The sequence below is a fragment of the Salmo salar genome, chromosome ssa07 (assembly GCF_905237065.1).
Source record: "Salmo salar chromosome ssa07, Ssal_v3.1, whole genome shotgun sequence".
NCBI lineage: Eukaryota > Metazoa > Chordata > Actinopteri > Salmoniformes > Salmonidae > Salmo > Salmo salar.
In genome coordinates this window covers 12,845,670-12,868,062 of record NC_059448.1, presented here as the reverse complement: position 1 = coordinate 12,868,062, position 22,393 = coordinate 12,845,670, and the positions used below count along the sequence as shown (strand labels likewise).

At 43.3% G+C, this 22,393-nt stretch overlaps 2 protein-coding genes across 2 annotated transcripts in view; one reads left to right on the top strand and one right to left on the bottom strand.

Annotated features, from left to right (window-relative positions):
* Positions 1-3,217: 3,217 nt before the first annotated feature.
* On the bottom strand, positions 3,218-6,620 carry LOC106608579 (zinc finger protein 16-like). Its single transcript, XM_014206589.2, has 3 exons — positions 5,719-6,620; positions 5,265-5,483; positions 3,218-5,020 (listed from the first exon to the last, which is right to left on the bottom strand). Exons 1-3 carry the CDS (start codon positions 6,608-6,610, stop codon positions 4,311-4,313), a joined length of 1,821 nt encoding a protein of 606 aa, XP_014062064.1. The 5' UTR covers positions 6,611-6,620; the 3' UTR covers positions 3,218-4,310.
* Positions 6,621-17,555: 10,935 nt separating this feature from the next.
* ank2b (ankyrin 2b, neuronal) overlaps positions 17,556-22,393 on the top strand; it is a 329,543-nt gene continuing 324,705 nt past the window's right edge. The window contains exon 1 of the mRNA XM_014206567.2: positions 17,556-18,080. Coding sequence (XP_014062042.2) covers positions 17,988-18,080 — 93 coding nt within the window. The 5' untranslated portion in view covers positions 17,556-17,987. The remainder of the gene's footprint in view (positions 18,081-22,393) is intronic.

Sequence of the window (22,393 nt, the reverse complement as noted above, 5' to 3'; positions counted from 1 at the left end):
GAAAGGATGTTTGCGTAAAAAAATCTTTGACACTTCTCTGTTTTCTCAAATGTCATTCAAATCAGCATTGAAAAAAGGCGCGAGTTTAAATTTGTTGCACCTGAGTGAGTCTGACCATAAATCAGAGACCACTATGATGACACACCAAATGTGTTTGATGGATCGCGGGAAAAGAGCAGGAATAGGCTTTTGTTGGCTATAGTCCAAGCTATGTCTTCCAATGGTGCGACTGCTGATAAAATTCATGCTGATAAAAAAGAATACATCCAGAGGCCTAATGGACACATGCTCAAACTAACACACTTTTGATAGACTTAAAGGGGCAGTCTGTAGTTGCTATAACCATTTTTGGACTTATAAATGATATATATTATTATAAAGATATAATTTATTATTGTATGTAGTAGAAAGCGATGGTTAAGAAGAAGCTTACATAACGAACCCATAAAGTGAAATTTGAAATCCATATATGGCCAGCTATGTAAACTTAACATTGATTTATCCTGCAATAGATGTTGTTCAATTGGTAACATACATTTTTGTCTTTTTCTAATGCCTCTTAAAGGGAAAGTAATCCAAAATTAACTGAATGTAATCAGATTACGTTAGAGTTTGGGTAATATAAAAGTTACGTTACTGATTACAATTTTGGACAGGTAACTAGTAACTGGAACGGATTACACTTAGAAAGTAACCTACCTAATCCGGTGTGTAACTTTCTCACTTTCATTATTCACGATTCATTCGGGATGATCCGTAGTCATTGTAGCATCCACATTCATAAAGAGGTGTTTAGAAACATATTATATACTTATTTACAATAAAAGTGACTCCAAAATGACAATACATTATTTACCATTCATTTCTATTTGGTACAAAATAATCTGAAACACAATCAAAACAAACAGCAAATGCATCCAACAAGTTTGTAGTCACAAGTTTGATGTAGTCATTGCGTGCTGGGAATATGGAACCAAATACTACATATTGATTACTTTAATACACATAAGTGAATTTGTCCTAATATTTTTGGTCCCCTGAAATGGGGGGACTACGTACAAAACGGGCTGTCGATTCTAAACGGTTCACCCGATATGGATGAAAATACTCTCAAATTAAAGCTGACAGTCTGCACTTTAACTTCAGTGTCATTGTATCATTTCAAATTAAAAGTGCTGAAGCACAGACCCAAAACAACACAAAATGTGTCACGGTCCCAATACTTTTGGAGCTCACTGTATATTGGCGAACTGTTTCCACTGGGAAGCAAACGGTAAGCTTTACACGGAGCCTGCCATCTCTCTCCTTCTCACACCCTACGAGAAGACTTTGCAGATAGCTACTTTATTAAAAGAACAATGTACTTACTATGACTGAGATATTTGTTTGTCCCACCTAGTTATCTTAAGAGAAATGCACTAACTGTAAGTCACTCTGGATAAGAGCGTCCGCTAAATGACTCAAATGTAGATGTAAAATGTGTCAGGATGTCTTCGTCAATGGAGGAAGTGATGCGGAAAAGTACATCCACAACACAAGCACCGCATAAGAATGTTTATTAGAATGCAGCCGGCCAATGATTAGCATTTCACATCTAGCGTTTTTATACTCATTGTTTACCGAAACAGTCTGACAAGTTGGTGATTCTTTATATGTGTTCAACATTCACATACAGTATTGGGAATATTTTTAGCCAGAGCCATATATATATATATATAAATGAGAGAGAGAGAGAGAAAGAGAGAAGGGACAACTTTTAGAATGTTTAATATTGTTCTTTGCATAGCATTATTGAAATATTCCCCATGTTATGATAATGGTGCACTAACATGACTGTGGTAATGTCTTGTAAATGCATCATAATGCAGACACCTCCATTTCCCTGCTCTCTAAACACCTGACTGCTTTTAGCTACACAACTAGAGTGAACAGAGAAAAGAGGGGTTTATTATTTACTGGTACATCCTTGCCCTTGAACTGAACGTTTTCCTGAACCTCTGTGGATAACTAGCCTGTTAACCGAGGGGTGAATCTGAAAGGGGTAGACTACAGATATCACTTCACAATAACTTATGACATGTCGTCATCATCATGCAGGTGGACATACCAACAACGTGTAAAGAATATAATATCAGTAATACAGGTTACAGCATAGTTATTACAAATGATAAAATGCCAACTCATCTGCTCTGGACAGAAGTCATTGGTAGGTAAATGAGGTTAAAACGTAGTCAGCCCTCGACAGAGCCACCGTGAAGCTTCATTTGTGCAGTAACATAGAAAGTCCACATGGTGGCAGCAGTCACACTGTTCTGTTAGTGTGCGTCCTCTTCCCAAAAGGCTATACTACTAAAATGCATCCTTCCTTCCTTGAAGTAATCACAGATCTGACATGTCAGAGTTCCCGGGGTTGCCGTGGTGCCGTGAGGTCGCCTAGGCAGAGAGCTCTGTAAATATTGATGTGGACTGCGGTGTGAGGGAATGGCAGAAACTCACCTCTGTTCCAGACTACTGTTGAGGTGCGTCGGTCTTTTCTGTTGCTTTTATAGCCGCCGAAGCATCGCCCAGGTGGGTGTTACACTTTGACAGTGGACGATCCAGCCTAGCTACTTACAGAGGAGACAACATGCCCCTTGCTCTCTCTCCCCTCACAGAGGACCTGATCCCTAGCACCATGCTCACCATGCCTCAGGACTACCTGGCCTGACTCCTGGCTGTTCCTGTCCCTGGTCCACCTAGTCCTGCTGCTGATCCAGTTTCAACTGTTGACCAATTCACCGGACGTGCTACCTTGTCCCGGACCTGCTGTTTAGACTCCCTCTCTCGCATCTGCTGTCTCGACCTCTGAATGCTCGGCTTTGAAAAGCCAACTGGCAATTACTCCTGAGGTGCTGACCTGTTGCACCCTCTATAACCACTGTGATTATTATTTGACCCTGCTGGTCATCTATGAACGTTTGAACATCTTGAAGAACGATCTGGTCTTAATGGCCATGTACTCTTATAATCTCCATCCGGCACAGCCAGAAGAGCCTGGTTCCTCTGGTTCCTCGCCTTTCTAGGGAGTTTTTCCTAGCCACCGTGCTTCTAAATCTGCATTGCTTGCTGTTTGGGGTTTTAGGCTGGGTTTCTGTATAGCACTTCGTGACACCTGCTGATGTAAAAAGGGGCTTTGTAAATACATTTGAGTGATCGATGAAGAGCTCTGGCCCTGTCTACCAGTATCTGACTGATGATTCTCCCTGAATCTCTGATGAAGAGCTCCAGGCCTGTCTACCAGTATCTGACTGATGATTCTCCCTCTCTGATGAAGAGCTCCAGGCCTGTCTACCAGTATCTGACTGATGATTCTCCCTCTCTGATGAAGAGCTCCAGGCCTGTCTACCAGTATCTGACTGATGATTCTCCCTCTCTGATGAAGAGCTCCAGGCCTGTCTACCAGTATCTGACTGATGATTCTCCCTGGCTCTCTGATGAAGAGCTCCAGGCCTGTCTACCAGTATCTGACTGATGATTCTCCCTCTCTGATGAAGAGCTCTGGGCCTGTCTACCAGTATCTGACTGATGATTCTCCCTCTCTGATGAAGAGCTCCAGGCCTGTCTACCAGTATCTGACTGATGATTCTCCCTCTCTGATGAAGAGCTCCAGGCCTGTCTACCAGTATCTGACTGATGATTCTCCCTCTCTGATGAAGAGCTCCAGGCCTGTCTACCAGTATCTGACTGATGATTCTCCCTCTCTGATGAAGAGCTCTGGGCCTGTCTACCAGTATCTGACTGATGATTCTCCCTGGCTCTCTGATGAAGAGCTCCAGGCCTGTCTACCAGTATCTGACTGATGTTTCTCTCTGCCTGTCTGTATCATCAACACTCCTGCCACTTAAGCTACTGCTACCGGTTGCCTTTCTGAACTGCCTAGACATCTGAAGCTGTGGAAGACCATCAGGAACGCCAGATCCCTACATTTGTTTTTGTTTTCAAAGCAACTTGGGATTCTTGTTTGTCATGAAAAGCGCTATATATATTAAAAGTATTATTATTATTAGATGAGTGATTACTTCAAGGAAGGGAGCCGAAGAGGGAATTATGTGTTTTGTAGTATTTGAACGAGGCCATGGCTTTCATCAGGATGCCCTTTGACCTCTTCTTCATCATGGCACAGTCTCCCTCCCTTTTAAGTCCATACGAGGCTTGTCTTTAGACTCAGACAATGTTCCTGCCTCAGTTAACAGCATATCAATAGGCTCCTGTGATGGCTAGGCTAGACTTAGCAGTTAGCCAGCCTAGCTTCAAGGTAACGGTGTAGATTGTCACTGTGTGGGGGTGCAGCGGTGGCTCTTGTAGGTGCCCAGGTGGCGGAAGCTCCTCCCACACTGCTGGCAGCAGTAGGGCGTGGCACCACTGTGAATCCTCTGGTGGGTGTACAGGTTACCCAGCTCCTTGAAGCGCCGCCCACACTGCTGGCACGCGTAGGGACTCTCCCCCGTATGTACCCGCTGGTGTCTCTTTAAGCCGGAGAGCACCGGGAAGCCCTTCCCACACTGGGGGCAGGGGAAGGGGCTCTGGCCTCCGTTGTGCCCCAGCCGGTGACTCTTCAATCGGGCAGCGTGCCGGAACTTCTCCCCACACTCTGGGCATATGAAGGGCTTCTCCCCCGTGTGAATGCGCTGGTGCTGCCGCAGGTTGCCCAAGTAGTTGAAATGGCGGCCGCAATCTCCACACTCGTAACCCCCTTCCACTTTCTTCTCCCTCGTCCCTACTCCTCCTCCTCCTCCTCTTGCTAGGCCCATCCCCCTAGCTCCAGCCGGAATGCTCCCTCCTTCAACGCCCGCCAACCCCCGCTTGGAGTCACTGCTACCCTCTCCCAGAGTGAGGGGAGCAACGGAGGTGGACTGCAGGGCGCTGTGGGTGCCGGTGGTGTCACCGTGTATCAGTTTGAGGTGCTCCTCTAGGAACAAGGAGTCGGGGCAGAAGGTTCCACACAGTGGGCAGAGGTATGTGTGGGAGGTAAACTGCTGCCCTGTGAACAGAGTAGACAAATGTAACGATTATGGTTATTGCACTCTGTCCTCTAGGTCACCAGCGTGCAATAGGAACATGCAGCCAAAGACAATAAGGATCGGTTAGACGGCTGCAGAAAATCACTAAAACAATCATCAAAACGCACGGCACAAAGAAAGACGATGATGAGAGATCAAAAATGAACGATGTATAGGATGCAAATGTTTACGTGTGTCAACTAGGACATCTATCTCCTCTCTCACCCGGTTCAAGTCGATCCACATGGGCCTCCAAAGAGCTGTCCCCCTCCCCTGCTGGAGAGCCCTGGGGGTGCAGGGGAAAGTCAGGGCTGTTTGTGTCATGGGAGAGAGGGGCTGGGGGATGCTCCAATCCAGCATTCCTTTCTTCTTTTGACTCGTCACCCTCTTCATCATCTTCCTCATCTGGTGTTTTGGCACTCTCCGATTTAGGGTCCCTCATACCTCAGAAAACAAACATATGGTTTGTGTTCACACCCATTTATAGAAAGGTACAGAGGTTCTATACATAGAAACATAGACACATGCAATGTGGCAGGACTGGATAACATCAGCATATAAATTCCAAAGTTCACCCCTACTCCATTGCCAATGTTAATATTAGCAATGATTGATTGGTACAGTGGGTGATTGATGAGGTTAGTGATGAATTGGTGCAGTGAATTATTGATGAGGTTACCTTTCAAATCCGACGTGTACTCCACCCCAGTCATCCACTCATAGTCATGGATCCGCTTGCTTCCTGATGGTAGCGACATGTCAAATATGTCATCCGTGGCCGAGTCCGATTCCCCGTCCCCGTGCCCCGCGTCAGGGATGCCGCTGTCCGGCCACAGGTGGTTGAGGGAGTGCGGCTGGGGATCGTGGCGGCTGTCCCTGTCGCTACCAGACGAAGGATTGCTCGGGTCGCTGTCCGTTTCAGCACCCCGTGAATTCTTATCTTTCATCAGATAGTCGCAAATGGCATTAATGTTTTCTTTCTTCACGCCAGGCATGGCTGGTTTGGCTTTCTTGTGGTCGTTGTTGTTGTGTTTGCTGCCTGAATGGAAGTCTGCTTTCCTGAATACAGATGAAACCTCGGTGGTCATTCCTCCAGGATACGGGTCCCTTCCGTCTATTTGCACCTCTAGTCTCGTTTTTAAGACTTCGATTTCGTCCGTTTTCTCCCGAAGCTCCATTTTCAGAACCCGTATCCTGACGCTGACCATTTTCCTGATTTCGGACAACGCCGTCTCCAGCACCACTGTTATGTTTCTCCCAAGGTGTTCGGTGATGTCGCTCACCGAGCAGAGTAGCTCCTCGTCGGGCTCGAATTCCAATAAATCTTCATCGGGTCGCGCTGCGGACACCGGCGTGTCCATGAATGCGTTTTGAGGGTCGGGAGAAAGGCTTGTTTCGGTAAAACTGTGGTTTCTTTTACGGCTCATATCTTTGGAAGCTCTAGCTAACAGGCTAGCTACTGTGTTCTGAAGATGCTGAAAGACATCCAGCAATGCGCCACAGAGAAGAGTTTCAAGCGCAGATTTCCGTGCAAACGGGTGGTGGATTTGAGAAGCAGCGCCACCCTCCATGCACTCCAAGAACTACCATGCTTTACCGCCTTGATCACACCGACAGTCCTTTTGCGCAAAATGGTACGCAGCATCATCTGGATTTGTGTGCAACCATTTCTGTCAAGCAATGTAGACATACAGTTTGATGCATACGTTCGATAAATCCAACGTAAGCACCACCCTGCAGCTGCCTCTGCAACGCAATGCTGCAAGGCGAAGGCAACTTCTGGTGTACCACACTGCAATAATACTGTTGGTGTGATCGAGGCGTTAGTCTTTTGTTGTTGTACTTTCTTCGAGCCTGCAGCAGGGGTCAGAATTGACCAAATAGCCACACAACGTTGACCTATTGAAACCATTAGTCTTTCACAGCCGCTCTAAATTCTACGACTTAATACTAGACTAGTCCTTCCTGTCAGAAACGTTATTTAGGTTAATCTACCACATCATTCTATTATGTAACTGTCCATGCCATAAAAGGGAGTTATGGAGGCATACAGGTCATTCTATATCAGGAGGTCTTTACCAGAGTACCCCACCCCCCTGCCCCAATACCACTCTGAACTAGCCACCAACCAACGGTGAGGCGAGGTCTAATACATACACATACATAGCCTGGTGGTTGGCTAAAGGCCTACACAGTTTAAACGAGATAGGTTTATGGTACTGGTGCAGTTGGAAGGCGTCACTTTATCAAACTCTCAGGTGTGTTCTACAGTGCAATGAGCGAGTGCACACTGAAAAGCAATATGAAATGCAATATGCTCATTAAGATACAGTTATTGACAGATCAGGTTTATATTTGCATATGCCTGCTGAGTTTGAGGTTGAGTTGCACTTTTATTTAAAGCTGCCCATCTGTTTACGCCTATTAATGAAGTCATGAATTTCACAGGTTGGTCGACGTGCAAGGTAATGAGCCAGCCACTCCTCCTCCATTCTGCTGACATCGACAGTTGGTGCGTGCTTCTCTAATGACAGGTAAATAGTGGGAATAGATACTGTATATAAAACCTACTCATATGTTATCTTGTTAAGTATCTCTTACTCAAGTGTTTATGTTTTTCACTTCAGCACCTTCGGTGAGCACCAGGGATAGTTCACCGAAATGTCATATTGGTTTCCTTATCCTGGAAACAGTCTGAGAATATATTGTTTTCTTTACCCTAGAAACAGTCTGACTGTCACGCCCTGATCTGTTTCACCTGTCTTTGTGATTGTCTCCACCCCCCTCCAGGTGTCGCTCATCTTCCCCATTATCCCCTGTGTATTTATACCTGCCTGCTGTCCTGTACTTTGGCCTCTATTCTGGATTATTGACCCCTGTCTGCCTTGACCTGTTGTTTGCATGCACCTGTTGTTACAATAAACATTGTTACTTCACACAGTCTGCACTTGGGTCTTACCTTGGTACCTGATACTGACAAGACAGCAATTCATGCTTTGGTTTTGTTTACCTGGCCACTGTCTCCAAACCAGTATGTTACTTTGTAATTTGGGTGAACTATCCCTTTAAGGAAAAGAAGTGACTAACAGATATTTTGGAGCTTTTGGGATAGCAGGGGGTTAAGAATTTAAATATCATGCTGAATGACAAATCAATGTGAGTAGATTTAATTCGCTGAAGTGTCTCATTAAGGTTTGACTGATACACTGTGGCGTAGTGAGAAATGCAATGTATTGATCCAATCCCATAAGTGACACTTTAGAACCTGCAATAGCCTACATGTGATTGGTCCATTGATAATGTAAGAGAAATGAATCCAAATGGGTTTTCCTCAGGGCATCTGTGGGTGGAGATGTGCCATTGAAAGGATGACACGTAATTGATGTTAATTGTTGTTAATTGTATCACTTTGCTTTAGCCAATAAGATCTAAAGAACATCTTGTGACTCATATCCTGGTTGTGGTAGTTACATTCTGGAAGAACAGCACTCATCTGGAAAACTATATCTTTGAGAGAGGGTTTGTAATACCAGAATCAATCCTCTACATATCAAATAGATCAGTGCTTTCAACTCATGAATCAAAGTATGCTTACATAAAGCTGACCTTGGAGTTTTTGAGTTGAAATATTCAGTGAGATATTACTGTAGGGCTCTCAATTTAACACATTGAGTGACTAATGCACATAGCCACAGTCGGCGAGAGAGAGCAACAGAGTGAGAGAGAGCAACAGAGCAAGAGAGAGCGACAGAGAGAGAAAAAGAGAGAGAGTGTGTGTGTCCAGGAGTGATTCTGATTTGACACCGTCCTGTGACAGGAACAACCACACATGTCCTCTGTCAAAGTCAGACCCACTGTGGAAGGAGAGAGAAGTTGACTCTGTCCACTGTGAGTGACAGGCCAGTCTGCTCCTGTCCTGTGACATTCTCCCTGAGAGGACAGTTTTCCACCCAGCTAGCCACTGTAAGTGTGACACATAATCCTAACGTCAACCAATGATGGTGGATAAATTAAAATATTTCACTCAGGCTGTTTACCATTGAAAAGAAATGGTCATTTCCTGTCTGCTTAACGGGGTGGATCTCTTATAGACATCAATGAGATGGCAGATGGGTCTGAACCAGAAAAAAAACATACGCACACGTTCCTCACACACACTGGAAAGGAAGCGTCACATGATCAGGGGTGGTACAGTTACCATCAAGTGTCTGGTACACTCTTAGAAAAAAGGGTTCCAAAAGGGTTCTTCGGCTGTCCCCATAGGATAACCCTTTTTGGTTCCAGGGAGAACCTTTTTTGGTTCCACGTAGAACCCTTTCTTGTTCCATGTAGAACCCTCTGTGGAAAGGGTCCAACATTGAACCCAAAAGGGTTCTACCTGTAACCAAAAAGGGTTCAGCAAAGGGTTCTCCGATTGGGTTTTAGATAGCTCATTTTGTGTACTGGCAACCAATCATAATGGGTTTTCTACAGTCGTCCAATACGCTGCATGTGCTTGTCATGAGCATTAAGGCAGGACAAATGAATAGTATTGTCAGACATGTTATTATGATTTGTGCTAATTTGATCTGATTGACAGTAATACAGGTTGGTTATAGCTGTATTCTGTGCATACTGTACGCTCAACAACAGCTACTAGCTGATAAATCATTAGGAAAAAGGTGAGGAGAAAAAAAAGTACATTTATAATTTACAACCACTGTCTTAGCATCTCAAGCCATTATAAATAATAACACTGTACAAAAGATACGTTATGTGTTAAATTCCATTTGGGACAATGACACATGGGGAGAAAGCACACATTCCTCTGTAGCTTAGTTGGTAGAGCATGGTGCTTGCAATGCCAGGGTTGTGGGTTGGATTCCCAGGGAGGACCAGTATTAAAATGTATGCACTCACTACTGTAAGTTGCTTGGGGTAAGAGTGTCTGTTAAATGATGTAAATGTATGACGTGCTGATGTTCCATAAAATGACCTACTGTGTATCAGCATGTGTTGAATGGTGGCTCAGTTTATAAAGTCAACCTAGTCATGTTACAAAAGCCTGTGGTATATGTTACCATACTGCCTACTTTCAGGTGCTGCTGTTATGGACAGCACATAACTCAACAAGAGGGAAAAAACACAGAAGTCAGACAAATAATTACTGGATTTGGTAAATTTAACATTTAAATGTACATTGTTTAAATGAGAAAGGTGCATCAAGTGCAGGGTTAATGCAGTGTACCACACAGTTATTCATTTGTTCATCATAAGTTTGTCGATGGGGGACTGCTCTGCTCCCACAATCACACTGTTCCTCTGTCCGAGGGTATGAGGAGAGAGGCACAAATCAGACAGTAGTGTCAGTTCCACTCAAATTGAAGAGTTGTACTGTCACACTGGCTGTGAGATAATGGCAGAGAGCCATAGCGATGTGAAATCAAGTGAGAAGTCTTAATGGTTTGGTATTTCAGTGTATCACTGACTTGTACCTTTCCACACTTCTGAAGAGAGTTGGTGCAGTATCTCTTGTTGCTGTTACAATGTTCCCTGCAATGACATAGTATTCAAGCAGAACATTAAGTGTTTCTACCTGGTATGAACCAATTCTTATAGTATTGCTTGAACAAATACAAACCATTTCTGTTTCTATTTCCAGAATACATTTTCCTCATGAAAGTGGTGAGATAGTTACACATTATTACCATATACCATATATGACCCAACTCCTCTCCATCCAAAACATATGATGAATAGCACACTATGGTTCCATCCAGGCTGTGTTGTTGTGAGGGGTGTTTTTCCTGTGTAGAGAGTCTGGGAACCGCCTGGTAACCTGTGTTGTGATGGAAAAACGTGGAAGTGATGCGCTGTGTACTTCCTCTCTAATGGAAGGGGTTTTATCTCTCTCTGCTGTGTGTGTGTAACTCAGTGAGCCTACCAGATTACAGATAATTTTTCCTGTTAAGCATTTTGAATCACCATCTCTCACTAATAGCATGCAAAGCACTGGAAAAATGCTCTCAATACAACTGTTGATTGATGGCTCACGTCATGATGGGCAGAAATACATTTTGAAAGATGGGGACCAAATTGTAATCTTCTCTCCCTTTCCTCTCTTAAATCTCAGCACACTTGTCAAAATATGTTTTGTTTTCTTCCCTTCCGCTCTATCGCTCTCTCATAGATGGGCCACATCTGTATCACTGATTAAAGGTCAAAGGGCATCCAACTCATGACCTTAATCAGTGAGGCTTATCCCATTCCTTTTCCCATTAGATTCCATTCAGCCATTTTCTATACTCTAGCATTGGGCTATGTAACTATTTGTACAGAATTAATGTTGGTATAAGTCTAACTCATTCAGACAGCAGGCCAGTAGTGACTCTACAGAGGTTACAGGTGATTCTGCCCACTGGCAATGGGCATTAGGTAAATATTTTCCACTTCCAAGCGTCCACAAAACCAGACCCACTTCAGTCACATTCAAATCAGATGACTCGTCAATGACGTTTGTATTGGAATCCACAAGTGCAAAAGTGAACACACACACACACACACACACACACACACACACACACACACACACACACTCTCTCTATCCTCTCCTCTCTATCCCCAGGCCCATCGAGGTTCTTCTGGCTGAGAGGGCACCTCAGTGTGACGCTCACTGACAGGTGAACTGAGTCATTCCAACCAACCACTATGTAAAAATAGACCCTGTTTCTCTCTGCCCAGATATATGACATGGAGGTCCTGTGATGAACATTTAGATTCTATAGGGGATGGGTAGCGTCCAATGGACGACATACAGTAGGTTAGCTAATGGTTTTCTGCTCAAGTCTCACAGCATTTCAGTGAATAAGAGCTGAGAGGTGTTCGTCTAGTCAATAAGGATTCATTGGCTCTGATATACTGTATCTCTCATGAATACAGACATCTCACTTTCAGTTTAACAAGGTTTATGTCTTCCTTTCTCTGGTTGCTTTTATTTATTTAACCTTTATTTAACTAGGCAAGTCATTTAATAACAAATTCTTATTTACAATGACGGCCTACCATGGCCAAACCCTAATGACACTGGGTCAATTGTGTGCTTCCCTATGGGACTCCCAATCATGGCCGGTTGTGATACAGCCTGATATCGAGCCAGGGTCTGTAGTGACGCCTCTAGCACTGAGACACAGTGCCTTAGACCGCTGCACCACTCAGGAGCCACTCTTCTCTTCCTGCTTCCTAGAATATTAGATAATCCTCTTTCAATTATCTCTCCTGTCCCTTTACAACATCAGACCCCGCCCACTGGGCCAATAATCCAATCAGGTTCTGCCCGTAGGTCCTAATGCACCACAGAGGGGATTAAGTAGAAGTTGCCTCTAACCACTGATACAGAATCAGATAATGTGGTTAAGGTTAGGATTCGGGTTAGGGTATGCTGATCCTAGATCTGTGGTAAAGCTGGGGTACCACCCTCCTACTTGTCCCTGATGGCATGAGTAGCAAATCAGAGTTGGGACTGGACATTGTATACTCCTCCACATCAACAGTAATGTGATGGCCATAGAAGTACCATGACTCAGAAAGAAAACATTCAGCGTTACCATGGCGGCTCCCATTACGCCCAGTCGTGACCTTCCACGATCCCACCTCGGTGATTCGATCAAATTCGCATGGGTATAATAGCCCCAAATGTAATTCTGACATAGTGCTGTAATGAACACATCAATCTGGACAACGTCCAGCCAGCCAGCACAGTAGGGAGTAGCTACAGATGTAGGATCTTCATTTGAGCCAGTTTGCTACATCAGGAAAATAATCCTGCAGGAACAGGAAATGTGAATTATTATGTGGATTATAATTAATGGACATTTTTGTAGGGGTTGATATCTTTTCGTAAGGGAAAATCAAGTCTGAAATTTCACAATGGAAATTACAAACTTCAGAAATCTTTTAAACCTAAAATACACTAAACTTTTCACATTTCCTGCATTTCGAATTAAGATCGTACATCTGTAGCAGCTTTGGAATTGGATATTAGGGATGGGGAGGACATACACTAAATATACAAAACTCAGCGATGCAATCTCCATAGACAAACATTGGCAGTAGAATGGCCTTTACTGAAGGGGTCAGTGACTTTCAACGTGGCACCGTCATTGGATGACACATATGGTGGAGGAGGAATAATGTTCTAGGGATGTTTTTCATGGTTCGAGCTAGGCCCCTTAGTTCCCCTTAGTGAAGGGAAATCTTAACTCTACAACATACAAAGGCATTCTCAACGATTGTGTGCTTCCAAATTTGTGGCAACATTTTGGGGAAGGTCCTTTCCTGTTTCATCATGACAATGCCCCTGTGCACAAAGCGAGGGTGTCAGAGATGTTATAGCCTATCGCCCTCAGCTCCTGTCCAACACACATAACCTATATATCCATCTGTCTCCATTACCGGTGATAGGAGAAGAGTCATTCTCCCTCTCCTCTATGTTCGGGTGGAGGCTGGTCGTCCTGTCCCAGACTATAGGGTTAGGCTACCACCCCTCCCCCTGTCTCTGACACTTTCACAGAGGTGAAGGAGAGAGGGGCTTATCAATGGGTGGATTTACATGAATAAAATGTGTCTAGTGGGATCTAGTTCTCTTCAACATCAGATTTGAATTGTTTATGTTTACACTAGCCTTGGATCTGGTGTGGTCAAAGCCATACATATACAGAACCAGTCAAAAGTTTGGACACACCTACTCATTCAAAGGTTTTTCTTTATTTTTACTATTTTCTACATTGTAGAAAATTAGTGAAGACATCAAAACTATGAAATAACACATATGGAATCATGTTGTAAAAAAAAAAGTGTTAAATAAATCAAAATATATTTTAGATTTTTCAAACCCTTTGCCTTGATGACAGCTTTGCACACTCTTGGAATTCTCTCAACCAGCTTCACCTGGAATGGTTTTCCAACAGTCTTGAAGGAGTTCCCACATATGGTGAGCACTTGTTGGCTGCTTTTCCTTCACTCTGCGGTTCAACTCATCCCAAACCATCTCAATTGGGTGGAGGCCAGGTCATCTGATGCAGTACTCCATCACTCTCCTTCTTGGTCAAATAGCCCTTACACAGCCTGGAGGTGTGTTGGGTCATTGTCCTGTTTGGACAGATTTCCACCGGTCTAATGTCCATTGTTCGTGTTTCTTGGCCCAAGCAAGTCTCTTCTTATTATTAGTTTCCTTTAGTAGTAGTGGTTTCTTTGCAGCAATTCGACCATGAAGGCCTGATTCATGCAGTGTCCTCTGAACAGTTGATGTTGAGATGTGTCTGTTACTGAACTCTGTGAAGCATGTATTTGGGCTGCAATTTCTGAGGCTGGTTACTCTAATGAACTTATCCTCTGCAGCAGAGGTAACTCTGGGTCTTCCTTTCCTGTGGCGGTCCTCATGAGAGCCAGTTTCATCATAGCGCTTGATGGTTTTTTCAACTGCACTTGAAAAGAAATGTTCCGCATTGACTGACCTTCATGTCTTAAAGTAATGATGGACTGCTATTTCTCTTTGCTTATTTGAGCATTACTTGCCATAATATGGACTTGGTCTTTTACCAAATAGGGCTATCTTCTGTATATCATTCTGTATATCACTCAAACGCATTAAGGAAAGAAATTCCACAAATTAACTTTTAACAAGGCACACCTGTTAATTGAAATGAATTCCAGGTGACTACATCATGAAGCTGGTTGAGAGAATGCCAACAGTGTGCAAAGCTGTCATCAAGGCAAAGGGTTGCTACTTTAAAGAATCTAAAATATATTTTGATTTGTTTAACACTTTTTTGATTACTACATGATTCCATATGTGTTATTTCATAGTTGTGATGTCTTCACTATTATTCTACAATGCAGAAAATAGTAAAAATAAAGAAAAACCCTGGAATGAGTAGGTGTGTCCAAACCTTTGACTGGTACTGTATATACCTGCTTCATGTGTGATACTGCGTTCGTAACCAAGTGGGAAGGAGGAATTTACCACATACGAGTAGGAAAAATCCACTTGAATGGCCTTCAAACTGGTAATTACTAGTGGAACACTCATCTATCATCCCAGAGCTCCGACTGCTCCCACCTATTAAGGAAATTACCAGTTAAATGTAACAACAAAACATTATTTATAAAATCTATCTATTCATTTTTTTAACTCTATAATTTGTTTACAAGCATGATAGCTGTACATTTAGTTTATGGTTATCGCAGCTTGTTGGCTGTTAGTCAGTGGAGGCTGCTGAGAGGACGGCTCACAATAACGGCGCAAATGGAATGGCATCAAACACATGGAAATCATTGAAACCACGTGTTTGTTGTTGATACCTTTCCACTTATTCCGCTCCAGCCATGACCATGTGCCGTCCTCCCCAAGTAAGGTGCCACCAACCTCCTGTGCTATTAACGTTTCTCAATGAGTTCAAAGCACGTGAATGCATCCAACTGGTATTTATGACTTCACAACTTGTAAATTCCCACCTCCCACTTGGTTATGAATGCAGCCAAAGATTGTCTATTATATTGACAAAATAATCGAGTGACCACTTTAAGAATGGAAATGCATGTCCTCAAAGATTGAAAGCAGGTGTGAAGAAGCGAGATCAGGTGGGGCCATTCTAGCCAATGAAAGGGCAGATATGCGCGTGAACAACAGGCACAACTCCGATAGTCTTTTTTGTTGTTGTTGCTGAAATGCCACGTGCGCCCATTTATATGAGTGCATTCATAACAAGCTAACCATTGCGAAGCGACGTAGCAAATGAGCTATAAAACATTTTGTTGACCAAATTCGACACTCTCATTGACCTCCATACAACAACAACAAAAAATCCTCACTTTGTGGTCTTATTTTCGTGGACTGATTTTGAGCGGCCTAAACCCTCTCTTCCTCTCTGATGCAGCAAATGTGCAGCTATAAACATACCATAAATACCATAGTATATAGACAAAGAAAATAAGGATAGAAATTCAAACTATACAGGAGCTTCTCATCTAAACCATATTGCACATAGTGTTGCACACTTGATTAATGCAATGATTCACAAAATGTGTGGCTATTTTAACAAACAAACGTACAAGAACGTTTTGGGGAAACGCCAATTCATTTGGTTTTTCCAAAATTCATTACATGTAAAAATGTCTAAACAAATTAAGTTGAGCAAAAAACATGAAATGCATTTGTTCAAATAACATGTAACGATCATCAGTCCATCAATTTGTCAGCCAGTCAATCAGTCTTGGTTAGTCTGGTGGGGTGGTTGACGGTGTGTTAGTGTCTTTGTGTTGGGGGAGGGGAGGGGAGGACAAGGGGTTGGGTCTGAGTTGGCAGTTGTGGTTGGTCGGTGCTACGTCCAGGGTTGGTGCTGGTGTTGGGGCTAGGACCGGGAAAATCCTGGGTTGGTGTTGGGTCCGGGTTGGAAATCCTGCTGGTACCAGGGCTGGAAAACCAGGGGTTGGTGCTGGGACTGTGGGCCTGAGAAAAACAGGAATCGGGAACCAGGAAACGAGAAACTGGGGCCGGTGCTGGGTCGGGATCAGTCGTTTTGGGGAAACGTGTTGTTCAGTACAAACCTTTCCACTACGTAGCAAACGTTCTAGCGAACTGAACGCACCTGTGGTGTGGGAGAGCTGTTTTTAGTTTTTAATTGAACCTTTATTTAACTAGGCAAATCAGTTCAGAACACATTCTTATTTACAATGACGGCCCACCCACACGACCTAGACATCTCTTAAAGAGAGATTTGAATCTAGATCTGTCTCTTTACACAGCACAAATATCTCTCCTGAACCTTGTTTGTGTCATCAATAGTGTAAAGAAGGCCTGCTCTAAATCACTACTCATTACTCAGTCCCTGACCAATAAACTGTCACCAGCTGGGACACCAGCCCCACCCCCATCCCAGATACACCCTTCAGTGTCCCCTGTGACAAATTGTGGGTGGAGAGGCTGAGGCTGTCCTTGAGTTACAACCCACCATAGTCCCTACAGACCCAGTCATAAAATACATCTTTCAATAATAGCATAGCGCATGCAGGTTTAGGGGCGTTTCTGTCTTATATTCTAGCTCTTTCTTAGAGACTGCAGTAGACCAATAGTGCTGGTGTTAGTCTCAAAATGTATTCATTTGGATTAAAAGTCAGCGCAAGTGAATCATATTTGTCGCATTAAGTGTGCAGTAAGCTCTATGTGCTGTTTCATTGATGAAGAAAGCACACGTTTGTTTTCCTGGTCACAAATGTCAATTCAACGTCTATTCCACGTTGGTTCAACTAATTGCATTGAAATTAAGTGGAAACAACGTTATGGTAACGGTGAATCACCGTTTGTGTGCCCAGTGGGTTGTTTGTTTTAGATTTTTTTGTTTACATAAAACATTTGTCCTGATGCAACTGCATAAAATAATGTCAATGAATGATTTGTGTATTCCGCGTCCATACAGAGCAAGCTGAATATGATTTTGAAATATGTCACAGTTTCTAATCCAACAATGCTCACTCACTCCCATCAGAACTGTGCGTGCGCGAGCGTTGTAGCCTCTTCAGAGACACAGGAGAACAGCATTGAAAGAGAGAAGGAGAGAGGGAGAGAGGGAGAGGGGCAGAAACAAAACAAAAACAGACCATCTCTGATAAAATAGCGGCAGTTGCTGGAGAGGCAGAGATGTGCTGCTGCAGCACGCGCACATAAACACAAACACACAACACTCACACTCCGGGAAACGTCATTCTGGACTGGCACTGACTCCACGCTACAAGCAAGCACAGCCACAGGACGTTTTGGGGTTCGTATCTAGATTGTGAGGCCAGACAGAAACCCGTGTGTTCGGCCTGGAACGTTGACAGTGCAGCCACGGTCTCCACCGCTGCGCTGGGACCGAATGGTAAAGAGACCCGGGAAAAGTGACAGCGCGAACGGGTTGTGAAGGAGACTGGATCATGGCTTCTTCTCCAATCCCAATCACTCCAGTATCGATGGAAGGATCGACACCGTCGCCCACTGTGAATGAAGCGCCCACCACTGCTCATCAGGTGGGTTGGATACATTTACTATCGACTTGGCTCTACATTGTTGCTAGAAGCCTTGTAATTGCAATGTATCCGCGTGGTTGATGTGGACCGTCTGCTGGAGGATGGTAGGGAAGACATTCCCCTGGTTACCAAATCCTCAAGGTGCTCCGCTTGAGCTCACGAAAACAAAGTTGTCCTGAAGCTTATTTGTTGCAATATTAGTGTGATTGTTAGCGGTCGCAGTGTATTTTGTGAATTTCTAGTATTATGGACGTTGCAACCTACCGGGAAAAGACGTCAGTTCAACGTCTAGTTTTGATTTACATTTGGTTGAGCTGTCAACTATTGTGAATTCACCGTGAAATCCCCGCACAATTTCACTTATTTAGGATTTAGGTGAAAATGTAGGTTAAAAAAATACAAATACCCTTGATTACTTTTTGCAAATACAATGAGTTTTCCACTTGATTCAACATCACGCATAGATGTTTTTGGTTGAAATGACGTGGAAACAACGTTGATTCAACCAGTAACCTATGCATTTCATTGAAGATTTATCACATCCAAAACAGACAGATTAACTATCCAAAATGCATGCTTTCTAAGGACAGTGTGCATTGTTGTTTACAGTTGACTTTACAGTTGATATTTGGACAGTGAATTTGTTTATGCCTCAGAGCACTGAATGGTGATTGGCTGACAGCCGTGGTATATCAGACAATATACCACGGGTATGACAAAACATGTCTTTTTACTACTCTAATTACGTTGGAAACCAGTTTATAATAGCAATAAGGTACCTCAGGGGTTTGTGGTATATTGGCCATGTACCACACCCCCTCGGGCCTTATTGCTTAAATAAACAGGTGTGTTGTCATGTCAAAGTCACTGGTTTTAAAGATGGGCTGCTGGCATTTTTCCATGATGTCCTGTAGCCGTTATTTTGCTGAGTGAGAGCGATGCATGAATGTTAAGCCGATAGCTTATCACGCTAGCCCAGGCTATTTCATGCAAACCAATTGGCATTGAATCTTATTTGCATCTCCTCTTTAGCCTATAATGACAACCTTTTTTCATTTGCACGACAGTCGCCGGTTTTGCAACTAGGTAGCCCAGCACATTGTAGAGCCTGTGTTTCTGCCCTCGAGCACAACACATTCGTAACATATTGTCCAAATTGGATTCACAACATATCATACGAAATGGATGACATAGTACACAATTGGATGATGTAGTACACAAAAAGGATCCCCATTAGCTGTTGCAAAAGCAGCAGCTACTCTTCCTGGGGTCCACACAGAACATGACATAATACAGAACATTAATAGACAAGAACAGCTCAAGGACAGAACTACATACATTTAAAAACGGCACACACAGCCTACATATCAATGCATACACACAAACTATCTAGGTCAAATAGGGGAGAGGCGTTGTGCTGTGAGGTGTTGATTTATCTGTTTTTTAAACCAGGTTTCTTGTTCATTTCAGCAATATGAGATGAAAGGTTCCAAGCAATAATGGCTCTATAATACTGTATGCTTTTTTGAATTTGTTCTGGATTTGGGGACTGTGAAAAGACCCCTGGTGGCATGTCTGATGGGGTGTGTGTGTGTGTGTGTGTGTGTGTGTGTGTGTGTGTGTCAGAGCTGTGAGCAGCACTTTCAAAACTACTGGCTGAAATTATACATAAGTTCTGGAGCATGTGAATGTTTACATGCCTGCTAAATTGGGGTGGTTGTGTTAAAGCAGCCATGGCATGAAAAATTATGTCACTTTGCATATGAGGAAGAGTTTTGTGCTGAGGGCTGGGTGGGTTTTAGTTGTCTTTTGACATTGTCTGCTATGTAGAACAACCCTAAAAATAGAAAGACTCAAAACACCATGCTTGTGTAATAAAACCATGAAAAGTATTGCACCTAAGCTGAGATCTGGTGTTTTGAATATAAACCCAATGTAAATGTTTTAATACTCAGAATGTGGTTTAAAATAGAAATGAAGTATTCTAAAACACCCAAAGTGGTTCTTCAACCTGAATATTGGTGTGAAGAGATTGTTGTGAAAATACTTTCGGGGGTTTTAAAATGCATGGAAAAGGCAGCATCAAAACATAAAAACTGTGTTTCTCATCCAATTAATGGTTTATAAATGCAAAATGTTTATAGCCTAAATATTGATTGATGATAAGGGCCAGTGGAGATTTTTTTTTTTGTGGAATTCCACCTTTATTTTTTCAATGCTTTGTTTAGACATTAGAAACAGGAGGGGCAGTAAGATAGTAAAATTCCAACGAAATGTACTGTCTCAAAGTGTCAAAATATTTTTCTATATGTCATAGGCGTCATAAGGATTGGACCAAGGCACAGCGGGTAAAGTGCTCATCTTCTTAATTTATTTAAAGAAAACACTTAAACAAACAACGAAAACAGTTCCATAAGGCTCCCAGGCTATACAGAAAATAACCACCCACAAAACACAAGTGAAACAAACACAACTAAATATGGCCTCCAATTAGAGACAACGACAACCAGCTGCCTCTAATTTGAGGTCATTGCCAAAACCCCAACATAGAAATAGAAAACTAGATTAAAACATAGAACCTAAACCAAAAACACCAAAACAAACACCCCCTGCCACGCCCTGACCAAAATACAATGACAAATAACCCCTTTTACTGGTCAGGACGTGACAGTACCCCCCCCTCAAAGGTGCAGACCCCGAATGCACCTGAAAAACAACAACCCCACAAAACAACCCCAAACTTAAAGGGAGGGAAGGGACAGTCGTTGACGGTCCCTGTGCTACACCCCCCCCTTGCCAATCCTCCCACTATGGAGGTGGCTCTGGGCGTAGCTCCCGTTCAGAAGACTCTGGGCTGCGCGGCATCGCTAAAGGCCCCTGGCTGGGGAGCGTCGCTGGAGGCTCAGGGCTGTGCTGGGGAATGAAGGCTGCTGTGCGTAGAGCAGGCATAAGGTAAACTGGGCCGAGGAGACGCACTGGAGACCAGATCCGTTGTGCCGGCGCACTTCTTCCTGGCTGCCGGCCAACTCTCGCCCAGCAACGCTGCGGAGCCCTTACTGGCCACACCGGACTGTGCGTGCGTATGGGCGACACAGTGCGCATTTCTGCGTAACAAGGTGCTTGCTTGATCCGTCGCTCCCCATAATAAGCACTGGGAGTTGGCTCAGGTCTCCACTCTGACTCTGCCCAACTCCCCGTGTGCCCCCCCCCCACAAAAAAAATGTTTTGTGGGGATGCCTCTCGGCCTCATGTAGCTCCCTTAATTTCCTCTCCCAGAAACGTCGTTCTGCCTTTGTTTAAGTGTTTTCTTGGTCGTGATCCTTCTCCTCTGTGCTCCAATCCCCGCTGCTTGGTGGGTGGTTCTGTCATAGGCGTCGTAAGGATTGGACCAAGGCGCAGCGGGTAAAGTGCTCATCTTCTTAATTTAAAGAAAACACTTAAACAAAATAAACAAACGACGAAAACAGTTCAATAAGGCTCCCAGGCTATACAGGAAATAACCACCCACAAAACACAACTGAAAAAACAAACACAACTAAATATGGCCTCCAATTAGAGACAACGACAACCAGCTGCCTCTAATTGGAGATCATTGCCAAAAGAAATAGAAAACTAGATTAAAACATAGAACCTAAACCAAAAGCACCAAAACACACAAAACAAACACCCTCTGCCATGCCCTGACCAAACTACAATGACAAATAACCCCTTTTACTGGTCAGGACGTGACACCATATTTATTCATGTAAATCCTTTCAATGTTTTGTTAATTTCATTTGAAATTAACAATGTAAGAATAAATCCAACTTAAAACCTGTTGAGGACAGACGTTCCGCTAGCAGAACTCCTCGCCAAATATCCAATGGTAGAGCGTGGCGTGAAATACAAAAACCTTAAAAATGCTATAACTTCAATTTCTCAAACATATTACTATTTTACACCATTTGAAAGATAAGACTCTCGTTAATCCAACCACATTGTCCGATTTCAAAAAGGCTTTACAGCGAAAGCAAAACATTAGATTATGTCAGGAGAGTACCCAGCCAAAAATAATCACACAGCCATTTTCAAAGCAAGCATATATGTCACAAAAACCCAAACCACAACTAAATGCAGCACTAACCTTTGATGATCTTCATCAGATGACACTCCTAGGACATTATGTTATACAATACATGCATGTTTTGTTCAATCAAGTTCATATTTATATATAAAAAACAGCTTTTTACATTAGCATGTGATGTTCAGAACTAGCATTCCCACCCAAAACTTCCGGTGAATTTACTAAATTACTCATCATAAACGTTGACAAA